The sequence below is a fragment of the Schistocerca gregaria genome, chromosome 11, assembly GCF_023897955.1.
Source record: "Schistocerca gregaria isolate iqSchGreg1 chromosome 11, iqSchGreg1.2, whole genome shotgun sequence".
Classification (NCBI taxonomy): domain Eukaryota; kingdom Metazoa; phylum Arthropoda; class Insecta; order Orthoptera; family Acrididae; genus Schistocerca; species Schistocerca gregaria.
In genome coordinates this window covers 75,502,573-75,525,102 of record NC_064930.1, presented here as the reverse complement: position 1 = coordinate 75,525,102, position 22,530 = coordinate 75,502,573, and the positions used below count along the sequence as shown (strand labels likewise).

Sequence of the window (22,530 nt, the reverse complement as noted above, 5' to 3'; positions counted from 1 at the left end):
TAATAACTGGATTCTTGGATTTTATGCAAATTATAGATAACTATTCTTCCCTGTAGTTTATCCCTGCGAAACCCAGAATTTCAAAGATTTTAATCCACTCAAGACTGTCAAATGCTGCCTATACATTGTAATGATACATGCTGTATTGGATCATGTGGAGTATCCGATACAGCAGGTTCTGTAGTATGTGATACATGCTAAAACAAATGTGGGTGGTGTATGACACTTAGAGCAACATTGTTAAACAGTTGTAATGAAAATTTTAAACTGTGTCAGAGGTGGTAATGTAAAGGTAAAGTAATGTACAGTTGGGATAAGTTATTATCACTTTAATACAAATTTCGGGATGTTTTGAAGAGAAAGAAGAAGTTCTGGAATCAGTGTTAATAGTGTATAAATGTAAGCAATGCCAGCTGTTGTGGCCAACAGTTCTAGGTGCTTCAGTCTGGAAAAGCGTGACCACTACGCTCGCAGGTTCGAATCCTACCTCAGGCATGGATGTGAGTGATGTCCTTACGTGAGTTAGGTTTAAGTAGTTCTAAGTTCTAGGGGACTGATGATCTCAGATGTTAAGTTCTGTAGTGCTCAGAGCCATTTGACCATTTGTTAGTAAAGTTTGTCATTCAGTTTTGTAATTATAATTCAATTAGTAAAATTCACTGTTTACCAACAGGCAAATTAATTGTGTAAACCATTAATTTTGGAAAAGCTTAACATTTATGTATCTTTGCAAGTCAGAACAACATATTCTTATGGAAATCACCAACTAAAAATCTGTAATTAAACTCGTAATTAATGTTTCTAGAACATTCTATACAGAAATTCAGTGCAATATCCACACATTATGAAAACTAGAGTTGTATCATAAATAATGTTAGAATTATTCATAAATTTTTTGTAATACAGTTTAAAGATTTTGCGATGTATGTAATTATTCCGCATTTTAGCCTTCAAATGTTGTAAACAGTCATTTTGAACATTTGAATTGCAATTTTGATAATTTAGAAATATTACCAGCCCAAAACTCTTTCATAAAATCGCATAACTGATAACATTATGTAAAGATATGTTCTGGACCGAATAACAAGAACTTAAGTGTTAACTGTACATATGTTTCAAAATTGCACTTGTAAAAGATTGTTAATTTTGGAAATATGCATTATCAATGTACTTGTTTTAAGTTCTTCTAAAACCCTGTAATGTCAGTTTCTGCTGGGTTAACTTATTGCAATTGTAACATCAAACATGAAATAACACAATAACGTAAAATAATGTAATTGTTAAAATTTGTATATATACACTTTGACCAAAGCCTTGGCGCCAGTTGTAAATTAACAATTCTATGCCCATTCATGAAAGTTACAGCAGATCCACATTCGACGACTACTTGATCCCGCACTTGAGCAAACACGGAAGTTTTTGTTTTTACTAAGAGAAAACATATCATGCATAATGCAACAAGGTGATTTGCTAAGTCAAAACATATTTATAACTATCTTATTAAAACTCATTATCTATTAAATGTTATACTCTGTAACTAATCAATAAAATTTAGAAATGAATTACATGTATAAAAATATCTCAAGTTGATATGACGTCATGGGTCACTACTCATTTCGACTCCTCTACGCTCACGTGACACAAAGTAGATCTGACTATATTGCACATACTCCTGTAATGTTACAGTGTACTAATTTCCCCCCCCCGGCAGTGTAGTTATTTATAGTGTCATCTCAACTTGTCAGTAAATATCAAAAGACAGCTGTAGTCCGATAAGAATCTTGCCTCACAGAGAAGTGATAAAAGACACGCACCCCTAGCTGAAGGCGATGAGATGCCAGCCAGAGTGCGCCGGGTTTCTGAGTGCGAGACGTCCGCGACGAGCGGCCAGTACCCGGGGCGTTGCTCGCGCAGGCCGTGCCGCAGACCGGCGTCCAGGTGGCTCACCAGCGCAGCACTGGCAGGGCACGGCGCGCGGCTCGCCGCGTCCCGCTTCAGCTGCTGCACCTCCTGCTGGTGGAGCTGCGACACACGCGATGATGGCAATTACTATTCTCCTCGTCTGTTCTCGGGATTACCGAGACACGAGCAATTACTTAACAAATACACTTCGGCAAACGACAATGATCTTAAACATACAGAGAAGACACAAGAAAAGAATTTACCAAATGAAATGTGACACTTTTAAAGAGAAGTCTCAAATTTCAAACAAATTGTCAGCAATGTCTCTGAAAGGATGTAAGAAGCCACAATGAAACTTTACATGAAAAAATAACAGTATGAAGAAAATGAAGTAAACTCACACTGGGTAAGAATTAAAACTTCACCAGTTATGCCTTTAAATGACAATACTGCTCTCAGCAACACTGATTTCAAATAGCACTGTACTAAAAGATGTACAACTTTGCTTCCGCCGTTTTTTTCCCCAACATTTCAGGCTTTAATTAAACAAATTGGTTACACGTGTATCATTCAAAGTATTTTCCATCGCTGGTCACTACTTTCTCCCATCTTTCAGGCAGTGAACGAATCCCAGGACAAAAAAATTTTTCATCTTTGGAAGCGACCCACGAATCGATCCAATTTGTGACTTCTTCTTGAGACCGGAAGTGTCGGTCAGCCAGGCCACACGCCATTGGTCTAAACAGGTGATAGTCAGAGGGAGTAATGTCTGGAGAATATGGCTGGTGAGGTAGGACTTTCCATTTTAATGTTTCCAGGTATGTTTTGAACTATCTTCCAATGTGGGGTCGAGCATTGTCGTGCTTTCTTTCAGTTACATAGTCTGATTCCACCAGTTTGTGCCAGTTCTGACTGACTGACAAGTGGGTGGTCAAAGAGAATCCGCGCACCCGGAGTTTGTGGTGGCAGACAGACCTGTAGCATTGCATAAAGTCTCGATTTTGGGCTGTTAGACATCTCTACCTACCTGCAGATCATATTATAGTGTATGGCACACATCTGCGTCTACCCACAATTCATATTTAAATGTCTGGCACACTGTTCGCAGAACCTTCTTCACACTATTTCTTAACCATTCCACTCTGGACTAGCACTTGAGAAAAGATGAACACCTAAACTTTTTCATGTCAGTTTTGATTTCCATTATTTTCTCACAATGGTCATCTCTGTCTAAGTAGGTTAAAGTCAACAAAACACTTCCTCATTTATCTACATGGATACTCTGCAAATCACATTTAAGTGCCTGGCAGAGGGTTCATCGAACCACCTTCCTAATTCCCTATTATTCCAATCTCATATAGCTCATGGAAAGAACTAAAACCTATATCTTTCTGTATGAGCTCTGATTTCTCTTATTTTATCATGGTGATCATTTCCCCCTATGTAGGTCGGTGTCAAAAAAATATTTTCACATTCGGATGAGAAAGTCGGTGAGTGGAATTTCGTGAGAAGACTCCGTTGCAACGAAAAACATCTTTGTTTTTAATGATGTCCACCCTAAAACCTGTATCATTTCAGTGACGTTCTCTCCCACCTTTCGTGATAATACGAAACGTGCTACCCTTCTTTGAACTTTTTCGATGTACTCTGTCAGTCAAGGATCCCACACCGCACAGCAGTATTCTAAAAGAGGATGGACAAGCATAGTGTAGGCAGTCTCCTTAGTAGATCTGTTACATTTTCTGAGTGTCCTGCCAATAAAACACAGTCTCTGGTTAGCCTTCCCCACAACATTTTCTGTGTGCTTTTTTCCAATTTAAGTTGTTTGTAAGTGTAATTTGTAGGTATTTAGTTGAATTTACGGCTTTAGATTTGACTGATTTAGCATGTAACTGAAATTTAATAGATTCCTTTTAGCACTCATGTGGATGACCTCACACTTTTCATTGTCAACTGCCAATTTTCACACCATTCCGATATCTTTTCTAAATTGTTTTGCAATTTGTTTTGATCTTCTGATGACTTTATTAGTCGATAAACAACAGTGTCATCAGCAAACAACCTAAGACGGCTGCTCAGGTTGTCTCCCAAATTGTTTATATAGATAACTAACAGCAAAGGGCCAATAACACTACCTTGGAGAATGCCAGAAATCACTTCTGTTTTACTCGATGACTTTCCGTCAATTACTACAAACTGTGACCCCTCTGACAGGAAATCACAAATCAAGTCACATAACTGAGACGATACTCCATAAGCACGCAATTTCACTACAAACCGCTTGTGTGGTACAGGGTCAAAAGCCTTCTGGAAATCCAGAAATACGAAATCCCTTGTCAATAGTATTCATTCTGAGGAGAAAGCTGGCGAGTGAAATTTTGTGGAAAGATCTCACTGCAAAGGGAAACCCATTTTTGAATCAATGTCACCCCAATTTGCTTAGCATATTTACAATACACACTCTCTCTCTCTCTCCAGCGTAGTGATAATACAATCAGCTGGCCTTCTTTGAAATTTTTAAAACCACTCTACAGCACTGCCCCCCCCCCCCCCCCCCCCCCCCCCGCGCCATCCTGCATTCATAGCAAGTCTCCCACCCAGCAAAGTCCTAAGCAACAGGGAAAAAAGTGCAGGTGACTCCTCTCTATAAGAAAGATACAAGAATGGCCTAGAAAAACTCAGCCCAATATCCTTGACATCAGTATGCTGCAGAATTCTTCAAATATTCTCAGTTCAAATACAATAAATTTCCTTGAGACGAAACAGCTTTTGTCCACAGATATCAGCACAGATTCTAGAAGTCACTACTCGTGCAAAACTCACCTCGCCCTTCTCTCGCACAATATCCTGCGAACTGTGGACGAAGGGCAACATGCCACATTCCACACTCCTAGACTTCGATAAAGCAGTACCCCACTGCTGACAAATGTACAAGTGTATGGAACAGATTCCTAAGTATGTGAGTGGCTCAAAGACTTTTTAAGTAATAGAATCCAGTACAATGTCCTCGACAGCGAGTGTTCGTCAAGAGACAAAGGTATTAAGTGTGGGTCATCTGCAAAATAGAGCGTGTATAGAACAGTAGAGTGACCTAGTCTTGAGTATTGCTCGAGTGTTTAGGATCCAGCGAGATCAAATTAAGAGAAAACATTGAGGCAATTCAGAGGCGGGCTGCTAGATTCATTACCAGTAGGCTGGATCAGCACACTTAGTTATTACTGAGATGCTTTGGGAACCCCACGTGGGAATCCCCAAAGAGTAAGTGGCATTCTTTTCAAGGAACGCTGTTGAGAAAGTTTAGAAAACCAGGTTTTGAAGCTGATTCCAAACAATTCTTCTCTGTCAATGCTCATTATACACAAGGACCACAAAGATCAGAGAAATTATGGTTTGCACATGGGCATCTAGACAGCCATTTTCCCCTTACTGTATTTGTGAGTGGGACAGGAAAGGAATGACTAGTAGTGGGACAAGGTACCTTCTGCGACGCACTGTGCAGCGGCTTGTGGAGTACGTATGTAGATGTAGACAGTTCAGATCATGAAGTCTCCCCCACAGCAACTGATTATGAGAACAATAGCTGAATTCAAGTCACTCAGCACATACTGGCAACAATGTCACACACTACTTCCTCTGAAGCCAACTGCTAAAAAATGCATGTTATTTTAATGACACTACAGGATGTCATTAATCTGCTTTTGCCACATGATTATGTTTCTGTTATTGTTTATATACGAGGGTCACTCCAAAAGAAATGCACACTATTTTTTTGTTATTTTTTTTAAATCCATCTTTTATTCTACATGTTTGAAAGTTTTACAGTGGGTAGATACATCCTTTAGGAAAATTATTTTCTTTTCTCCATATAATTTCCATCCCTCTCAACTGCCTTACAGCATTTTGGAACCAGCACCTGTATACCCGCACGGTAAAATTCTGGACCGACCTGCTGGAGCCACTGCTTGGCAGCGTGCACAAGGGAGTCGTCATCTTCAAACCTTGTTCCACGAAGAGAGTCTTTCAGTTTCCCAAAGAGATGATAGTCACGCGGAGCCTGGTCATGGGTGTAAAGCAGGTGTTTCAGTGTTGTCCGTCCGAGTTTTGTGATCACTTCTGTGGTTTTTTGACTGACATGTGACCGTGCATTGTCGTGCAACAGCAAAACATCCTTCTTTTGCCAATGTGGTAGAACACGACTCAGTTGAGCTCGAAGTTTCTTCAGTGTCATCACATATGCATCAGAATTTATGGTAGTTCCACTTGGCACGATGTCCACAAGTGAGTGTGCTTCGGAATCGAGAAACACTATAGCCATAACTTTTCCAGCAGAAGATGTGGTTTTGAATTTTTTTTTTTTTTGGGTTGCTTTTCATGATGCCACCCCATTGATTGTCTCTTCACCTCTGGTGAAAAATGATTGAGCCATGTTTCATCACCTGTCACAATTCTTCCAAGAAATTCATCTCCACCATTCTCGTACTGCCCACGGACTAACTGTACTGTGATCAACAGCAGCATCTCCGTACACTTTTTTCAACATCTTGTGGATGTTTCCCACTGTCTTGTTTGCACAGCACAGGAATTCTATGGATAGCATGTTGCTTCTGACGAATGTCAAGTGTAGCAGCCATCTTAAAGACATGCTGTGATGGTGCCACTCACGAGAGCAGGTTGAACTAAGTTTGAAAACAAGTATCTACACACTGTAAAACTTTCACATACGCAGAATGAAAACTGTATTTTTACAAAAATAGTGTGTATTTCTTTTGGAGTGACCCTCATATGTATGTAGGACAATTGCATTTTTCATGTTGAAATGTTATTAATGATTTCTTCATTAGTACATAAGTGAGTTTTATGAAGTTTGGACAGGTGACCAGCCAAGGCCTGGATACAGGAACCGTCCCAGCCTTTACTTGGACTAATTTAGGGGAACAACAGAAAATCTAAATGAGGATGGCCAGACAGAGCCATTATTAATGACTTTGTATCGAAAGCAGAATCTAAAGTGTAACACAACAATCCTGGGTTTGACTTGAAGCAAATACTTTCATTTTACATTACATTCTGCTTGCAGCAAAAGCAGAAAATGTATATATAGTGTCAGGTGAGGTATTTGTAAAATAGGGGTAATTGGAAACAAGAGGGAAGGAAGAACTTTTTTTTCCCCTTTATTTATTGGTAACTTAAACATGCTATTTATGGTTTATTAAGCTATACACAGCGATCCAAAAGTTTCCCTCTGAGAGAATTTGCTTCAGCATATATGCAATTTTGTATGACTCCGATGTGGGTATACAAAAACAGACATGCAGTCAAGGGGTTATTTTGGCATTCGTGTGTTTCGAAAGTGCGTACGATAAATGTGGCAATGTTATTAGCAAATGGTCCACCAAACAGAAGCAACATGCCATCATTTTTTTCTTGCCTGATCTACATCTACATGACTATTCTGCAATTCACATTTAAGTGCTTGGCAGAGGGTTCATCGAACCACAATCATACTATCTCTCTACTATTCCACTCCCGAACAGCGAGCGGGAAAAACAAACACCTAAACCTTTCTGTTCGAGCTCTGATTTCTCTTATTTCATTTTGATGATCATTCCTACCTATGTAGGTTGGGCTCAACAAAATATTTTCGCATTCGGAAAAGAAAGTTGGTGACTGAAATTTCGTAAAAAGGTCTCGCCGCGACGAAAAACGTCTATGCTGTAATGACTTCCATCCCAACTCGTGTATCATATCTGCCACACTCTCTCCCCTATAACGTGATAATACAAAACGAGCTGCCCTTTTTTGCACCCTTTCGATGTCCTCCGTCAATCCCACCTGGTAAGGATCCCACACCGCGCAGCAATATTCTAACAGAGGACGAACGAGTGTAGTGTAAGCTGTCTCTTTAGTGGACTTGTTGCATCTTCTAAGTGTCCTGCCAATGAAACACAACCTTTGGCTCGCCTTCCGGACAATATTATCTATGTGGTCTTTCCAACTGAAGTTGTTCGTAATTTTAACACCCAGGTACTTAGTTGAATTGACAGCCTTGAGAATTGTACTATTTATCGAGTAATCGAATTCCAATGGATTTCTTTTGGAACTCCTGTGGATCATCTCACACTTTTCGTTATTTAGCGTCAACTGCCACCTGACACACCATACAGCAATCTTTTCTAAATCGCTTTGCAACTGATACTGGTCTTCGGATGACCTTACTAGACGGTAAATTACAGCATCAATGAGATGAGGGAGAGACATCCACTGCAGAATGAAGAATGTGTACGGAGCAGCATGTCTGTTGGAAACCATCATCACAGAATGGTGTGTCAAGGGATGGTGATGCTTCGTGATAAACAGCCATTATCACAAATGTCGTGGTGCAGAAGTTACACCAAGTCAAGTGGGAGACACACTACCACCTGCCCACACCCACATCTCTCCCCCTACGATTACAACACCTTCGGTCCCTTAAAGGTCTCGAGGGGTCGGAAATTCCTGTCAGACGAAGATGTGTAGCAGCAATTGAGGACTTCTTCACACAGCCTCTACAATCTGGTGCATCAGCGAAATGATTGCCTCAAAGCTCACGGCAACTTTGCCCAATTGTGATGCCAATTCTGGATTATCCAGTCTTCAAACAAAGCTTTTTGGCCACCCCTTATACAGGGTGTAAACAGTGTCAGGTGCCAAAATTATACAGATGGTACATCTTGCAATGCTTGACAAACAAGTCTAGTAACATGTTTGCGTATTTCCTACAATTGTCACAGGGGAAAAAAAAAAAACAGTTCATCTCAGGATAATGGTTTTTGAAAAGTAGATACTTGGCCGTGCACGTATGTACGTAAGCAATCGGTTCATGTCATTGCCCGCTGTATGTATTGACATTTCGAGCATAAATCGTAAACACATAGGCAACTGCGCCTGAGTGGCTGTGTCATTTAAATACGCCGAGCGACGACAGTAGGCGAGTAACCTCTGCAGATGTTATTGCAACTCTGTTGACTGTTACGATGGAAAGGAGATTTACTATAGCTGAACTATGCGATATTCATTTAATTTATGGTGAGGAAAAAGGTGTTGCGAGGGCAGCTGTACGAATTTATCGAGAACGCTTCCCACAACGACGACTTCCATGCACCAAAGGTTTGTGCTATTGTAATTCTCTACTTGTATACGATTATTATGCATTTGCATCTTAATAAAATAGAGTAGTTATCTGCACCTTTGTAAAATTTCGTCCGTATGTGAAACTTATCTTCTGTTCTGATATGCTTTCCGCTTTTGTTACATCATGACAGAATACAACTGATGAGTATGTATTTAATTTCCTTCGATTGAGAGATTCTGGCTCTTTACTGCCCTGCCCAGAATGCAGGGGCCCTCTGATCGCACACTGGAAGCTGAGGAAAGAATTCTGGACCGCATCCAGGAGGATCCTTCTCAGAGCACTAGAAGCATCGCCCGCCACGTGGGTACATCGCAAATTGTCATTCATCACACTTTGCAAGAGGAGTGTCTGCGGCCTTACCACATACGAGGCATACAAGCATTGGAAGAACAAGATTTCCCTCCACAACGTGAATTCTCAGAGTAGTTTTTGTTAAGCAGTGCACAGCATAATTTTGTCAACAAAACACTCGCCACAGATGAAGCGTGTTTCACTCGCAACAGAATAACTAATTTCCATAACATGTGCACGTGGAGTGTACACAATCCTCGCCACGTAGTGGCAACCCATTTTCAGCAACGATTTTCCATAAATGTGTGGGCGAGTATGCTCAATAATTACATTGAGCCCTATGTTTTACCTGCTTGTTTGACTGGTAACTATTTCTAGAGGAAACATTGTTACCAACGTTGCTAGAACACATTCCGTTAGGCATATGTCATAACATGTGGTTCCTCCACAATGGTGCTCCATCCCACATTGGTCACAGCGAACGCAGATTTTTGGATAGTCAATTTCCAGGACGATGGATAGGGCGTTTGAGTCCACGTCAATGGCCAGCACGCAGCCCTGATTTAAATCCACTGGATTTTTACTTTTGGGGCCATATGAAGGAACTTTTTCATGCTGAGCTAGTAAACAATGTGGGCAAATATACGCAGAAGATTTTAGAAGTTGCCAATACCATAAAGGCCAATGTGCATGTGTGTGTGAATGAGTGCGACGAAACTGGGTTCGCCATAATGAAGCACGTGTAGAAGAGAATGGTGGTCATTTCGAACATTTATTGTAGTATTGGTGTAAGAGGAAACGAAGTAATTGGTTTTCTTTTTGTTACGATGTTGTTGTACAGAAGGAAAATAATGTGAATTTAGTATTCGTCATGGCATTGCCGTAAAAAGTTGAAATAGGTGAGTGTAACTAATGCACAACTATCTACTTGGTGATTGATTGAATTTGTACTAATGGAAATACATTGTGTTTGATATTAGCTTGTCATTACTACTACGACCTTCGTTATCAACTTGTTGAGAAACAGACTGGTTGTATTCAATTCACGTAAAGCGAATTACACATTCCTGACAACGCAAAAACTGTTTACATTTCTTTTTTCGGTAGCACTTGATTAACACACCACTTCATTGTACACGTCTAATGATTTCAATCCTCTGGTCGGCTCGTTGCCTTTCTCTGGCCGACCCGCCGAGTACTGTCGGTTGAATACGTAAACAGAAATGCATATACTATCTATCCTACGAACATTAGGTTTTAATAACGCAAAAATAAAGTACACAATACAAGGAAATGTAATTAGACTTTTTTGTCAAGCACACCGAGATGTACCATCTGTACAATTTTGGCACCTTATACCCCTTACACCCTGTATTTTATCTTTTCCAAATGAGATTATAATAACAAAATTACTTGCTTTCATGCTAAATAATAACCACTGCATACTTACATTAACCCCCTAAAAATTACAAACTGGGTACAGAAACTGAGTGGCAATTGCAAAATAATTTATGTTTCTCCAAATCAAGCTTTGAAAAAACACCACAGACCTACATTAAAATCTATGCAGAAAGCACTTATGCTGTAAATGATATGCCAAAGGATGCTCATGATGTTATAAAATTAAAGTTAAATTATTTACGGAAGCAGCAGCACCACCTTAAGGTGTCACAAAATCAGTCATAATGCCTCCAAATTAAAGGATGGAAACTATATTTTTCTGAGAGTCCAGAATGAAAGGAAGAAATTAAATCTGACCCCTTATATATGATTTGCACAATTTTATTCTGATTCCTTCAGGTAAGAGGGTACCACTGGATAAATCAGATCTTGGGCATCTTTAAGCTCTTCCTCCACATATTGAAGCTGCAATGGCCAACTGTTTAACTGCTCGTGCAGAAATGGTATATCCATGTGACAAAGAGGAACTTAAAGTCATTGGCACAACAGAATGTTAAACAAAAATCATTGAAAACTCCATTTAGAGATGGTCATCCTGGTGAGGATTGGTATCAGGCCTTTATTTCTTTGAAGAAACTTTAGCACCTGCAACAGTTCCCAAACACTGCTCGAGACTCATTTGCAGTTTATAACTTCTACGTGAACTAATAATACGTATTAAATATGTGGTCCAAAAGACTACGAGAATTCGTGCTTTGTCCGCAACTGAGATGAATCAGTGTTTTGCAGTGACTCAAGTAGGGTAAGAGCTCTTGCAGAAGATGAAAAGCCACTGAAAAAAAGTCTCTGCTGGATCAGGTATGGAGATTACAGCTGTTTTGTCCTGTGTTGCTGCAGATGACTCTTATTGATACCATTTATCACAAATCAGGGTGGAATGGTCTGGAGTCTATTGGCTTTGTATAATGTGTACACAGTGACATTATGCTGCTTTAACAAATGGGTGGCTGGAGGAGCCTAAGTTTTATCAGTGCTTCACTACAGCTTTTATACCTCACATACAAATAATCAAATACACAGCCAAAGTGTCATTTCAATATTTGATGGAAATGCTAGCCATATCGGTCTACAATTAGTGGAAACAGGTGTACAAAATAATATTCATTCAGTATGCTTGCAGAGGTATTTTATCTGAAAGACTACACTCTCTGGACGAATTTGTGTCTAACCCTGCTCAAATAAATCGAGAAAAATCTTAGCCACACATTTGTGTGTTCTGATAAGGAGTATTTTTAACAACTTTCAGATGTCTCCACCACAATTTTTCTTATTTCCAAAATAGCCTTACGTGCTTTCAACATTCTACCACTTTCAAAGTCTATAAAATACAATAGAAAGGTGGTATCAAATGATATGAAAATATGTTACATTTCACCATTTATTGGAGAATTAATACTGTGAGAAGAAGATGATTTTTTTTTTTTTTTTTTTTTTTTTAGCTTACCAGTGTTACGTCAATCATAGAAAACCGTTCAATAGGTACATTTTATCACATCAACATTCTTCACCATGAGACAAGTGCAAACTACTACCAAGGAACAAATTAGAAACCAAACAGACTAAACTGTTAGTCAGCACTAGATACGTTGAATACAATACATTTGTTTGTTTGCAATAACCTTTTTCATCACTGGATTGTATAAAACCATATCGTCAGTAAGCAATTCCTGGAAATCATAAAAAAAACTGTGCAACTGTATTTTTGAATGGTCAAAAACAATATGTCGACGAGGTCACTTGGTGACACTAGTGTAAATCAGGCAAATTGTCTGTTAACAAGTGCATCGCCACCCAGCAGCCCCTTCCATGTACCATGTATTGTTCTCATGGTCATTCAAAAATACAGTTACACATTGTTTTGTAGAAAAAAAAAATGTGTGTCTGTAAAACACTGTGAAATAATTTCCATGAATCGTTTACTGATGAGAGCATTATATACAATGTAATAATCTAAAAGCTTGTTGTTAACAAAAAAGTGTTGCGTACCATGTGCCTAGCACTGCCTAATGGTTTAGTCCACTTGGTTTCTTGGCAGCTATGCATGTGTGTCTCTGAAGAATGTTGACAAGATACAACATATCTACGGAACAGTTTTCTACTGGTGCCCTTGCATGGCAGAAAATGCCTAAACGCCACATTTCAGTGTCGTCAACTGTATATGGCACCCAGCCAGATTGCCTTATCTAATTAAAACCCTTCCATACTCAAAGAGTTTAACAATAACAACATCTAGAATTTCAATCCTTTTTTTCCCCGAAAATTCCTTACAGCAGCACTACTACAGCTGTTCCCCAAAGCTTTCATTTTATTTTAATAGAAGTTATCATTATATAAAACATTTGTAGCACAGGACAACAAACAGTTTTACAAAAATCTCTAAAAGATTAATCCTGTTTACTCCTTCATTCCTCTCTCCCTTCCCTCCATTAATCCCATCCCATTGCTCCTATCTCCCCCCCCCCCCCCCCCCCAACCTCTTAATTGCCTCATGACACTACAGTGGGACATACACAAAGATAAATTATTAAGTAAAATGAACAGTTTGTGCTATGCTTTTAGTATTTTAAGTAAAATCTGTGATATCAAAACACTAAAATGTGCCTACTTTGCATTAGTACACTCAATAATTACATATTGCATTCCTTTTTTGGGGCTTCTCCCATAAGAATGTATTTATTATGCAGAAGCAAATAAGGAAGACAATGAAACAAGTATCCCTGTCTTCCACCACTAAGCATCTCTTTAAGGAGCTCAGTGTTTTGCCAGTGCCTTGTATCTATATTCATGAAACAGTGTGTGTTATTCATGAAAACCTCCATACATTTACAAAAAATTGAGATGTTCATTATCATAATACTCGTCATTCCAATGACACATTTATAGCTGATCAACGGCTACATAAAGGGCACAGCAGTGTAAGGCACAGGGGAGTACTTCTGTATACGAAGCTACCTGAAAATCTCAGGTCGTGCCAGAAAGGGTTCAGATCCAAAATAAAGTCAATCCTACAGAAGCACTGCTTCTATTCAGTGGAAGAATTTATGAATAGTAATCTAAAACAATTTTTGTAATGTATTTTACTGCATGTGTTAAAATATTACTTTCAACTGACTTATTTGACTCTATTCACAGATATAACTGTTCCTTGTTATGGCTCATCTGCACTTATGATAACACAATGTAAATAGTGTTATTCAGTAATCATTATCTGGTGACAGTACGTGTTGTTGTTGTTGTCTTCAGTCCTGAGACTGGTTTGATGCAGCTCTCCATGCTACTCTATCCTGTGCAAGCTTCTTCACCTCCCAGTACTTACTGCAACCTACATCCTTCTGAATCTGCTTACTGTATTCATCTCTTGGTCTCCCTCTACGATTTTTACCCTCCACACTCCCCTCCAATACTAAGTTGGTGATCCCTTGATGCCTCAGAACGTGTCCTACCAACCGATCCCTTCTTCTAGTCAAGTTGTGCCACAAACTTCTCTTCTCCCCAATCCTATTAAACACCTCCTCATTAGTTATGTATTCTACCCATCTAATATTCAGCATTCTTCATGACAGTATGTAACATACCAAAAACGTTATGATTCACTATGTACAGCATATAATTTATATAGATGTATATCTTATGAATGTCTACACTTATGCATGTAGCTGCATACCTACAAAATAAGTATATTTATGTATCAAAGCAAGTTAAATGTAACTTATCCTACATCTATGAGTAATAACACAACAAGATTTCTGGATGAATAAATAAATGAAATGAATGAATAAGAGTTTTATATGTCTAAGAGTTATCTTGGAATTATAAGAAAATTTGGTATGCTATATGATAAAATAGGAACAAGTAATGTAAGGTTGCACAATTTCCAGTGTACCATTAACACTAATACTGGAGTGGTTTTTATATTATTTTAATTCCGGATTGTGTTTTAGTTAATCTGATGTTTGGTGGCTAAGTAGTTTTATTATGCAAGGCAATGTGGATGCTGGCGTACGCTATTGATGACACTGACATGGGGCGATTCAAAAGTACATCATCTCAAATTGTTTGAATTTCCTGTATGGCGTTCATGCATTTGTTTCATTTGTGGAAACGAAAATGTGTGGGAGCCACTTGGCCCTCAACTATTTCTATGTTTTGTAAAGTATTTAAAGCATTTATGAAGTTTCACTGATGATATTCTGTAAGTAGCAAAAATAAAAATTTAAAGAATTAAAAAACAAAAATTGCTTGTTAACAATTTGCCTTATCTACACTAGCACTGCCCAGTGGCCTCTTCCACTGTGATATTTTCAACTGATCTAAAACAGTTATGCACCATTTTGTAAACATGCCTCTTTGTAAGTCATTGTAAAATGATTTCTGTGAATTTTTTACTGATGAAATTGTTTTATACCAGGTAATGATGAGATAAGGTAGCAGTGAATAAACAAATGCATCATGCGCTGGTACGTATGTGGTCACATATCTAGCACCGCCTAGTGGTTTGGTCCAGTTGGTTTCTAATTTGTTCCTTTGTAGCAGTTTGCACTTGTCTCTAGGTTACTAATGTTGACCAGATACACTGCAACTACTGAAGATTTTTCTGTAATTGCTGAAACAGTGACAAGTTAAAAAGCATATTCTACTCGCTGTACTATGTCTCTAATCAATGGTGAAACATAACATATTTTCATATCTTTTGATGTGTGTTTTGTACTGTATTTTATAGCCTTTGAAAATGATGGAACAGTCAAAAGTGTAAGGCGATTCTGGAAATAATAAAAAAGTGAGGTCAAGACATCTGCATCCAAATGGCACTTTCATGCAAATTGCAGCTGACAAGAAGTGTGGTACCAACTATCTTAGTCTTAATGTTATTTGATAAATTCAGTTCAGAATGGTTCATTTTGGATTTTTTTATTACAAGTTGGCGGTTCATAAGTCGTAGAACAATGTTAGTTTATGGTTATCCCTGCTGGCAAATAAATACCCAGTCCACACTCAGATTACAGTTTCCTCTTACATCTGACCTAATACAATAAATGTGAGCACATGGGGTAAATATTAACTTTTTTGTCACAACCAGCAGATTACTGAATCCAAGAGTAGAGTTCATATGAGCATCTCATTTGAGTCAATATTTGTCAGATTCTGCTGGATCAAGAAGTCTCACGCATATTGTAGATTTTTAATAGCATTTTCTGAATTCTATTTTCATCCAAAATGTATAGCAAACAGAACAAAATGATACAATAAATAAAACTGAACAACATATGGTGCAGTACACAAGTTTGTACCCAGTCTCATCAGTGAAAAATATGGACAAGTAACTGAATGAAACTAGCAATTGGTACCCATTTATATAACTGAATTATGATTGTTCACGTAGGCCTATGATACCCTCATTTTATTTGTTATGTTCAGTGATTGTTCAGGTAATTTAACTGCCTTGCTCCCAATGCAGTACTTCCAAGCTATCTAAAATATATGGTACAAGTGGAGACAAGGCAAAGTAACTGTATCTTGTATTGCCTTGATATATTGCTGACAGAAAGCTCTCAGATTTCCAGCAGGGTAGCATAGTTTAATAAAGCTACTTGGCTCGAAAACTTAAAGCACTTCATCAATAAGGCGAAGTCACAACACTCTTAACAATTATGAAAAAAAGAGAAAAAAAACCCAGAGAGAAGATAACCTGACTTGAGTCAATATCAGCTGAGAACTGCACGTCATATTTATTGTTTCGAGAAACAAAACACCCTTTTAACAGTTTTGACCGCACTAAAATGAGAGGATAACGGCTTATATATTGATCAGAGCAACATACCAGGTGTAAACGAAAGCTCTTGTTGGGAAAAGCGTTTTACTGATTCAACAGTTGCAGTCAAAACAAAGGATGCGTGAGATTAAAGTTTGTGCCAACACGTAAATCTAGCGTTGGTAATCTGTTAAGCCGATGGTTCGTCGTGCTGCTTGTACTCTCGGCAGCTCACGCTAACACACGCAGTCAGGCGAAATAAAAATATCTAACAGGTACACAGCCATTCTATTTACTGACATCCCGCAACGTCAATACTTCTGAGAGGATATTTCAACTCTGCAAAGCCGTTGCATGAACATTATGTGTACTTACAGAACACCCAGTCTCGATCAATGAAAGAGTGGAGCCCCGTCTTAGATGATCTTACTTTTCTCTGTTAAATCCCAGTCTATTTACGTTCACTACCAATTGCACCTTCAAACGGTATTTAGCTTTATCGCGTCGGTGCGAATGTCTTCTCATTAATATCGGTTTACAGTACACGCAGACTTCAAATCCGCGACTAACTAGTGATGATCCCCACCCACGCTAAGCATGACACAACTGGAGCATTAGTCATCGGAAACTTAGCATCAGCTGCGCCAAACAAAGACGTCATCCTGTCTGCTATCATCATCACACTTTTTCTCTGTCTCTTTTCCCTTCCTCAATCGACCGCATTCGTAACAGCTAATACGCAATAAGCCAGACTCACAATGGTTTATACAGAACTATCTTCCAATATAAAGCCACTCTGATGACGATTTACAAATCCAAAAATGGACACGAAAGCGCTTATGTGAAGGTGGTTTTTCTGCTCTATTACGCACCAACTTGATCGCCTTCCTGATGTCTTCCAAGATGCGATCCTTAACAGCGGAATTATCGTCGTGTAACTCCATTTTAGCCACGTCGTTTCGGACGACGGCTCCAATTTTTGATACTAAAGCTGAATTTGTTACATGTCAGCTGCCTTATAGTGCACAAATCACGTTAGGTTGGTCCGCACCAGACCACAAGACGGCCATTTTTATGAGGACGTTCGAGAGCTTCGCTGCGGGAAACTAATCGATTGACAGGACAAAACACTGGCACTGCTGCGTTCTGCAGCGCCTTCGTGTTGTATGTGTTTATGTTTGGATAATGAACGGAAAGAAGAGATGGAAATGCATTGTACAAGCTTTTCACCATAAATAAAATAATCTACGCACAGTAACATAAATATTCAGAACTTCCCGTAAACTACATGTGTGGGCAAGTAAAACCGTAAGAATGATGTATGATGTTCATTTTGATTAACGCCGGATGATTTCGTGCGCATATTTTTAAAGTGTATAAAAGTTGTTGGTTCTTATGGCAGAAATATCTTAGTTTGACATAGCCTTACGCTTTATACAACAGACTAAGCCATGAGCCAATGTTAGAGTTTTAGAAATAAAATAAGTTTTGTCATTGGGATTTGCGCCACTGTCGCATCGAAGGAGTACTAATGAAATGACGTGTAAACAAAACTATTGTAATTGACATGATTAACTAGGAAATGCTAATTATTTTCACTAATACTTGATAATTTATCTCATCGCATGTAATTTTTTTACTAATTTATTCAAAGGCGAATGCATTGGGTTAATGGCTCTACCGTACGCCCGCGTTAAAATAAATTGCGAGTCATAATCCTTTATGTAATTTGGTTTGAATGCTATCTCATGTTCACAAATAAATAAATTTACAACTGACAAAGAAAACATACGTCAGATAACGTTATACACAATTAATTGTAGTGCTGCACAAATAAAACTGGTTTGCTATCGACCAGGATCTGGTTTTAAGACTAGTGTGCAGATATCTTAATTTACGTAATCTAGATTATCCAGAATAATTCAAGAGTAGTTTATGCCACACAGTAATGCTGTTGTTTTGTTGATGTAAGTGCAAAGACTGGCTTGATACAGCTCTCCACACTATCTTGTGTAATCCTTTTCATCTTTGAATAACTACTGCAATCTACATCAGTTTGAACCCAAATCTGCACACTGTATTCAGCAATTAGTCTCCCTGTACAACTTTTATACCCCGCACTTGTTTTCATGAGCAAAATGACTGTTTCTTCATTCAGAATGTGGTGTAGGCCTGCCTGTGATATTTCATCTCCATTTTTGGAAAATAAATACAGGACAATAGTGAACACTGAGAAAATAAATTCCCTGCAGTGATTTTCTGTCTTCCATCATTTCATGTTAGTTGCACCATAGCAAATGCACAAGGGCCACAACTACTAAAGTTTATATAACACTTTTTTTCACCTTCAGCATACATCTAATTCATTTCTTCCTAAACACTGAGTTCCTACTTACTCATAGCTGGTACCTTAGGTCAATACATGTTATGTAAGATCAGTGAAGCAATAGCGAAACTCAGACAATGGAAAATCCAGGATGGAATGTAACAATATTAAGAAAAGGATTGTTGCTACTCACCGTATAGTGGAGATGCTGAGTCGCAGGTAGGCACAACAACAAGGCTCTCACAAAATAAGCTTTCGGCCAACAAGAACTTTCTCAAAAATAGGCAACAGACACACACGCTCACTGCTACAAACACAACTCTCACAAACACATGACCACATTCTCTGGCAGCTAAGCCAAACTGACTCTGGCTTCAGCTGCATCAGTGTGCATGTGTGTCTGTTGCCTATTTTTGATGAAGGCCTTGTTGACCGAAAGCTTATTTTGTGATAGTCTTTTTGTTGCGCCTATCTGTGACTCAGCATATATGGTGAGTAGCAACTATCCTTTTCATAATATTAATATCCAAACTCACTCATTCCTGACTTAAAGACTAATTTGCTTTTTCTAATTCTGTTATTAAACACATGACAAAATAGACAATAATGTCTTTAACAAAAATAATAAACAAAACATTACATGAAGGTGCCCATCCAGAATGCCGAAAACTGTCTGTAATCAAGCCTATCCATAAGGAAGATAATGCATAATCATCTCACTATTATCAATACTTTTCACATGTTCCAATAATTTGTAAAGTAACAGAGTACTATATTAACTGACAGATAAAACAATATTTTGACTATATACTATATGTGTTATTTAACATAACCTGCCATGGGCAATATGGCTTCAGATGTATCGTCTTTCTGTGAAAGCAGTTGACAACATTATAACAAAAGCGTACAGTGCTTTAAGAATAAGCCAATAAACTGTGTGACACTGTTGGAACAAAGAAAACCCTTTGATACAGGTGACTGCAACATCCTAATAAGAAAGCTACAGTACCAAGGAATAAGGGAGAGCATGTCCCCCCTACCACAGTTATAGCTAAGCAATAAAAAAGAGCCATGTAAGAACACTTTAATGTTGTAGTTATAGATGTATACAAACTTTATTTGATGGTGCCGTTTGCATGTAAACATGTTTAAAGGCAAATAAATATTCTGTTCTATTCAGTTCTGTTTTATATCCATCAACTACCATCAGTACTTGCATTTTTTTTTTTCAAAATAAAATATAATTGGATGGATAAAAAAATTTACTCGCCAAGTCGTGGAAGGAGAACACACATAAAGATATTTAAATTCGCAAGCTTTTGGAGCCAGTGGCTCCCTCCTTTTGGCAGAAGCGTTGAAGCGGAAGGAGGAGCAGTGAAAGCAAAGGGCTGGTGAGGTTGAGGGAATGGCGATATTTTGGGAAAGTTGCCCCAACAGTCAGTCTTTCCTTCTCATCCCATCTGACAAATATCCCCTGTGCCAGGTCGTGGGTGACTTTTCCAAACACTCCCCATTTCCTAAACCTCACCAGTCCTTTTTCCTTCACCTCTCTTCCTTCCCATCAACCACACAGCCAGGAGGAGCCACTGGCTCTGACAGCTTGCAAATTTAAATACCTTTATATGTGTGTTCTCCTGGTACCGCTTGGTGAGTAGATTTTTTATCTATCCAATTACACCGATCAGCCAGAACGTGATGACTACCTACCTAATAGGAGTGTCCACCTTTGGCACAGATAACAGCAGTGAGGTGTCACAGCATGAAAGCAATGAGACCTTGCTCGGCCACTGGAGGGAAGAGGCAACAAATGTGCGCATACATACATGTCACCTAATCCCTGTCAATTCCGGGGAGGGGGTGATGAGTTCTGACGTCACGTTCAATCGCATCCCAGATGTGTTCATTCGGGTTCAGATCTGGAGAGTTGGAGACCATCACACCAATTGGAACTTGCCACTGTGTTTCTCAAACTACCGTATCACATTCTTGGCCTTACGACATGGTGCATTGTCTTGTTGAAAAATGCCACTGACAGTGGGAAATGTACGAGGTGCATTCAAGTTCTAAGGCCTCCGATTTTTTTTCTCCGGACTGGAAAGAGATAGAAATATGCGCATTGTTTTAAAATGAGGCCGCGTTCATTGTCAATACGTCCTAGAGATGGCAGCACCGTACGGCAGATGGAATTTTACCGCCAGTGGCGAGAATGAGAACTGTTTTAAATACTTAAAATGATGACGGTTTCTTTACTTGAACAGCGTGCAATCATTCGTTTTCTGAATTTGCGTGGTGTGAAACCAATTGAAATTTATCGACAGTTGAAGGAAACATGTGATGATGGAGTTATGGATGTGTCGAATGTGCGTTTGTGGGTGTGACAGTTTAATGAAGGCAGAACCTCGTGTGACAACAAACCAAAACAACCTCGGGCTCACACAAGCCGGTCTGACGATATGGTCGAGAAAGTGGAGAGAATTGTTTTGGGGGATGACTGTTGAACAGATTGCCTCCAGAGTTGGCATTTCTGTGGGTTCTGTGCACACAATCCTGCACGACAGCCTGAAAATGCGAAAAGTGTCATCCAGGTGGGTGCCACGAATGCTGAAGGACGACCACACAGCTGCCCGTGTGGCATGTTGCCGAGCAATGTTGACGCGCAACGACAGCACAAATGGGACTTTCTTTTCATCGGTTGTGACAATGGATGAGATGTGGATGTCATTTTTCAATCCAGAAACAAAGTGCCAGTCAGCTCAATGGAAGCACACAGATTCAGTACCACCAAAAAATTTCGGGTAACCGCCAGTGCTGAAAAAATAATGGTGTCCACCTTCTGGGACAGCGAGGGCGTAATCCTTAACCATTGCATTCCAAAGGGCACTACGGTAACAGGTGCATCCTACAAAAATGTTTTGAAGAACAAATTCCTTCCTGCACTGCATCAAAAACATCCGGGAATGGTTGCGCGTGTGCTGTTTCACCAAGACAATGCACCCGCACATCGAGCTAACATTACGCAACAGTTTCTTCGTGATAACAACTTTGAAGTGATTCCTTGTGCTCCCTACTCACCTGACCTGGCTCCTAGTGACTTTTGGCTTTTTCCAACAATGAAAGACAGTCTCCGTGGCCGCACATTCACCAGCTGTGCTGCTATTGCCTCAGCGATTTTCCAGTGGTCAAAACAGACTCCTAAAGAAGCCTTCGCCGCTGCCATGGAATCGTGGCGTCAGCGTTGTGAAAAATTTGTACGTCTGCAGGGCGATTACGTCGAGAAGTAACGCTAGTTTCATCGATTTCGGGTGAGTAGTTAATTAGAAAAAAAATCGGAGGCCTTAGAACTTGAATGCACTTCGTAATTGTCATGAAGGGGTGTATGTGATGGGCAATAAGTGTACGAAACTCCGTGGACATCACGGTGCCTTGCACAAACTCCACTTGAGCCATAGATGCCCATGTGAATGTTCTTCAGAGTACAATGGAGCTACCACTGGCTTGCCCCTGTCCCACAATACAGGTGCTGAGGAGCTTTTCCACTGGAAAACAATGGATTTGCACCCTTCCTTCAGGATGGTGGAGAAGGTATCAGGATTCATCAGACTGTACAATGCTCTGCCACTACATCAACGT

At 39.3% G+C, this 22,530-nt stretch overlaps 1 protein-coding gene across 1 annotated transcript in view; it reads right to left on the bottom strand.

The window, feature by feature from the left end:
* LOC126295344 (pleckstrin homology domain-containing family M member 2) overlaps window positions 1-20,040 on the bottom strand; it is a 260,206-nt gene extending 240,166 nt beyond the window's left edge. Inside the window, exons 1-2 of the mRNA XM_049987814.1 lie at window positions 17,447-20,040; window positions 1,815-2,022 (exon numbers count right to left, since the gene is read on the bottom strand). Of these exons, the coding sequence (XP_049843771.1) occupies window positions 1,815-2,022; window positions 17,447-17,518 (280 nt within the window). The 5' untranslated portion in view covers window positions 17,519-20,040. The remainder of the gene's footprint in view (window positions 1-1,814; window positions 2,023-17,446) is intronic.
* Between the last annotated feature and the right edge of the window lie 2,490 nt (window positions 20,041-22,530).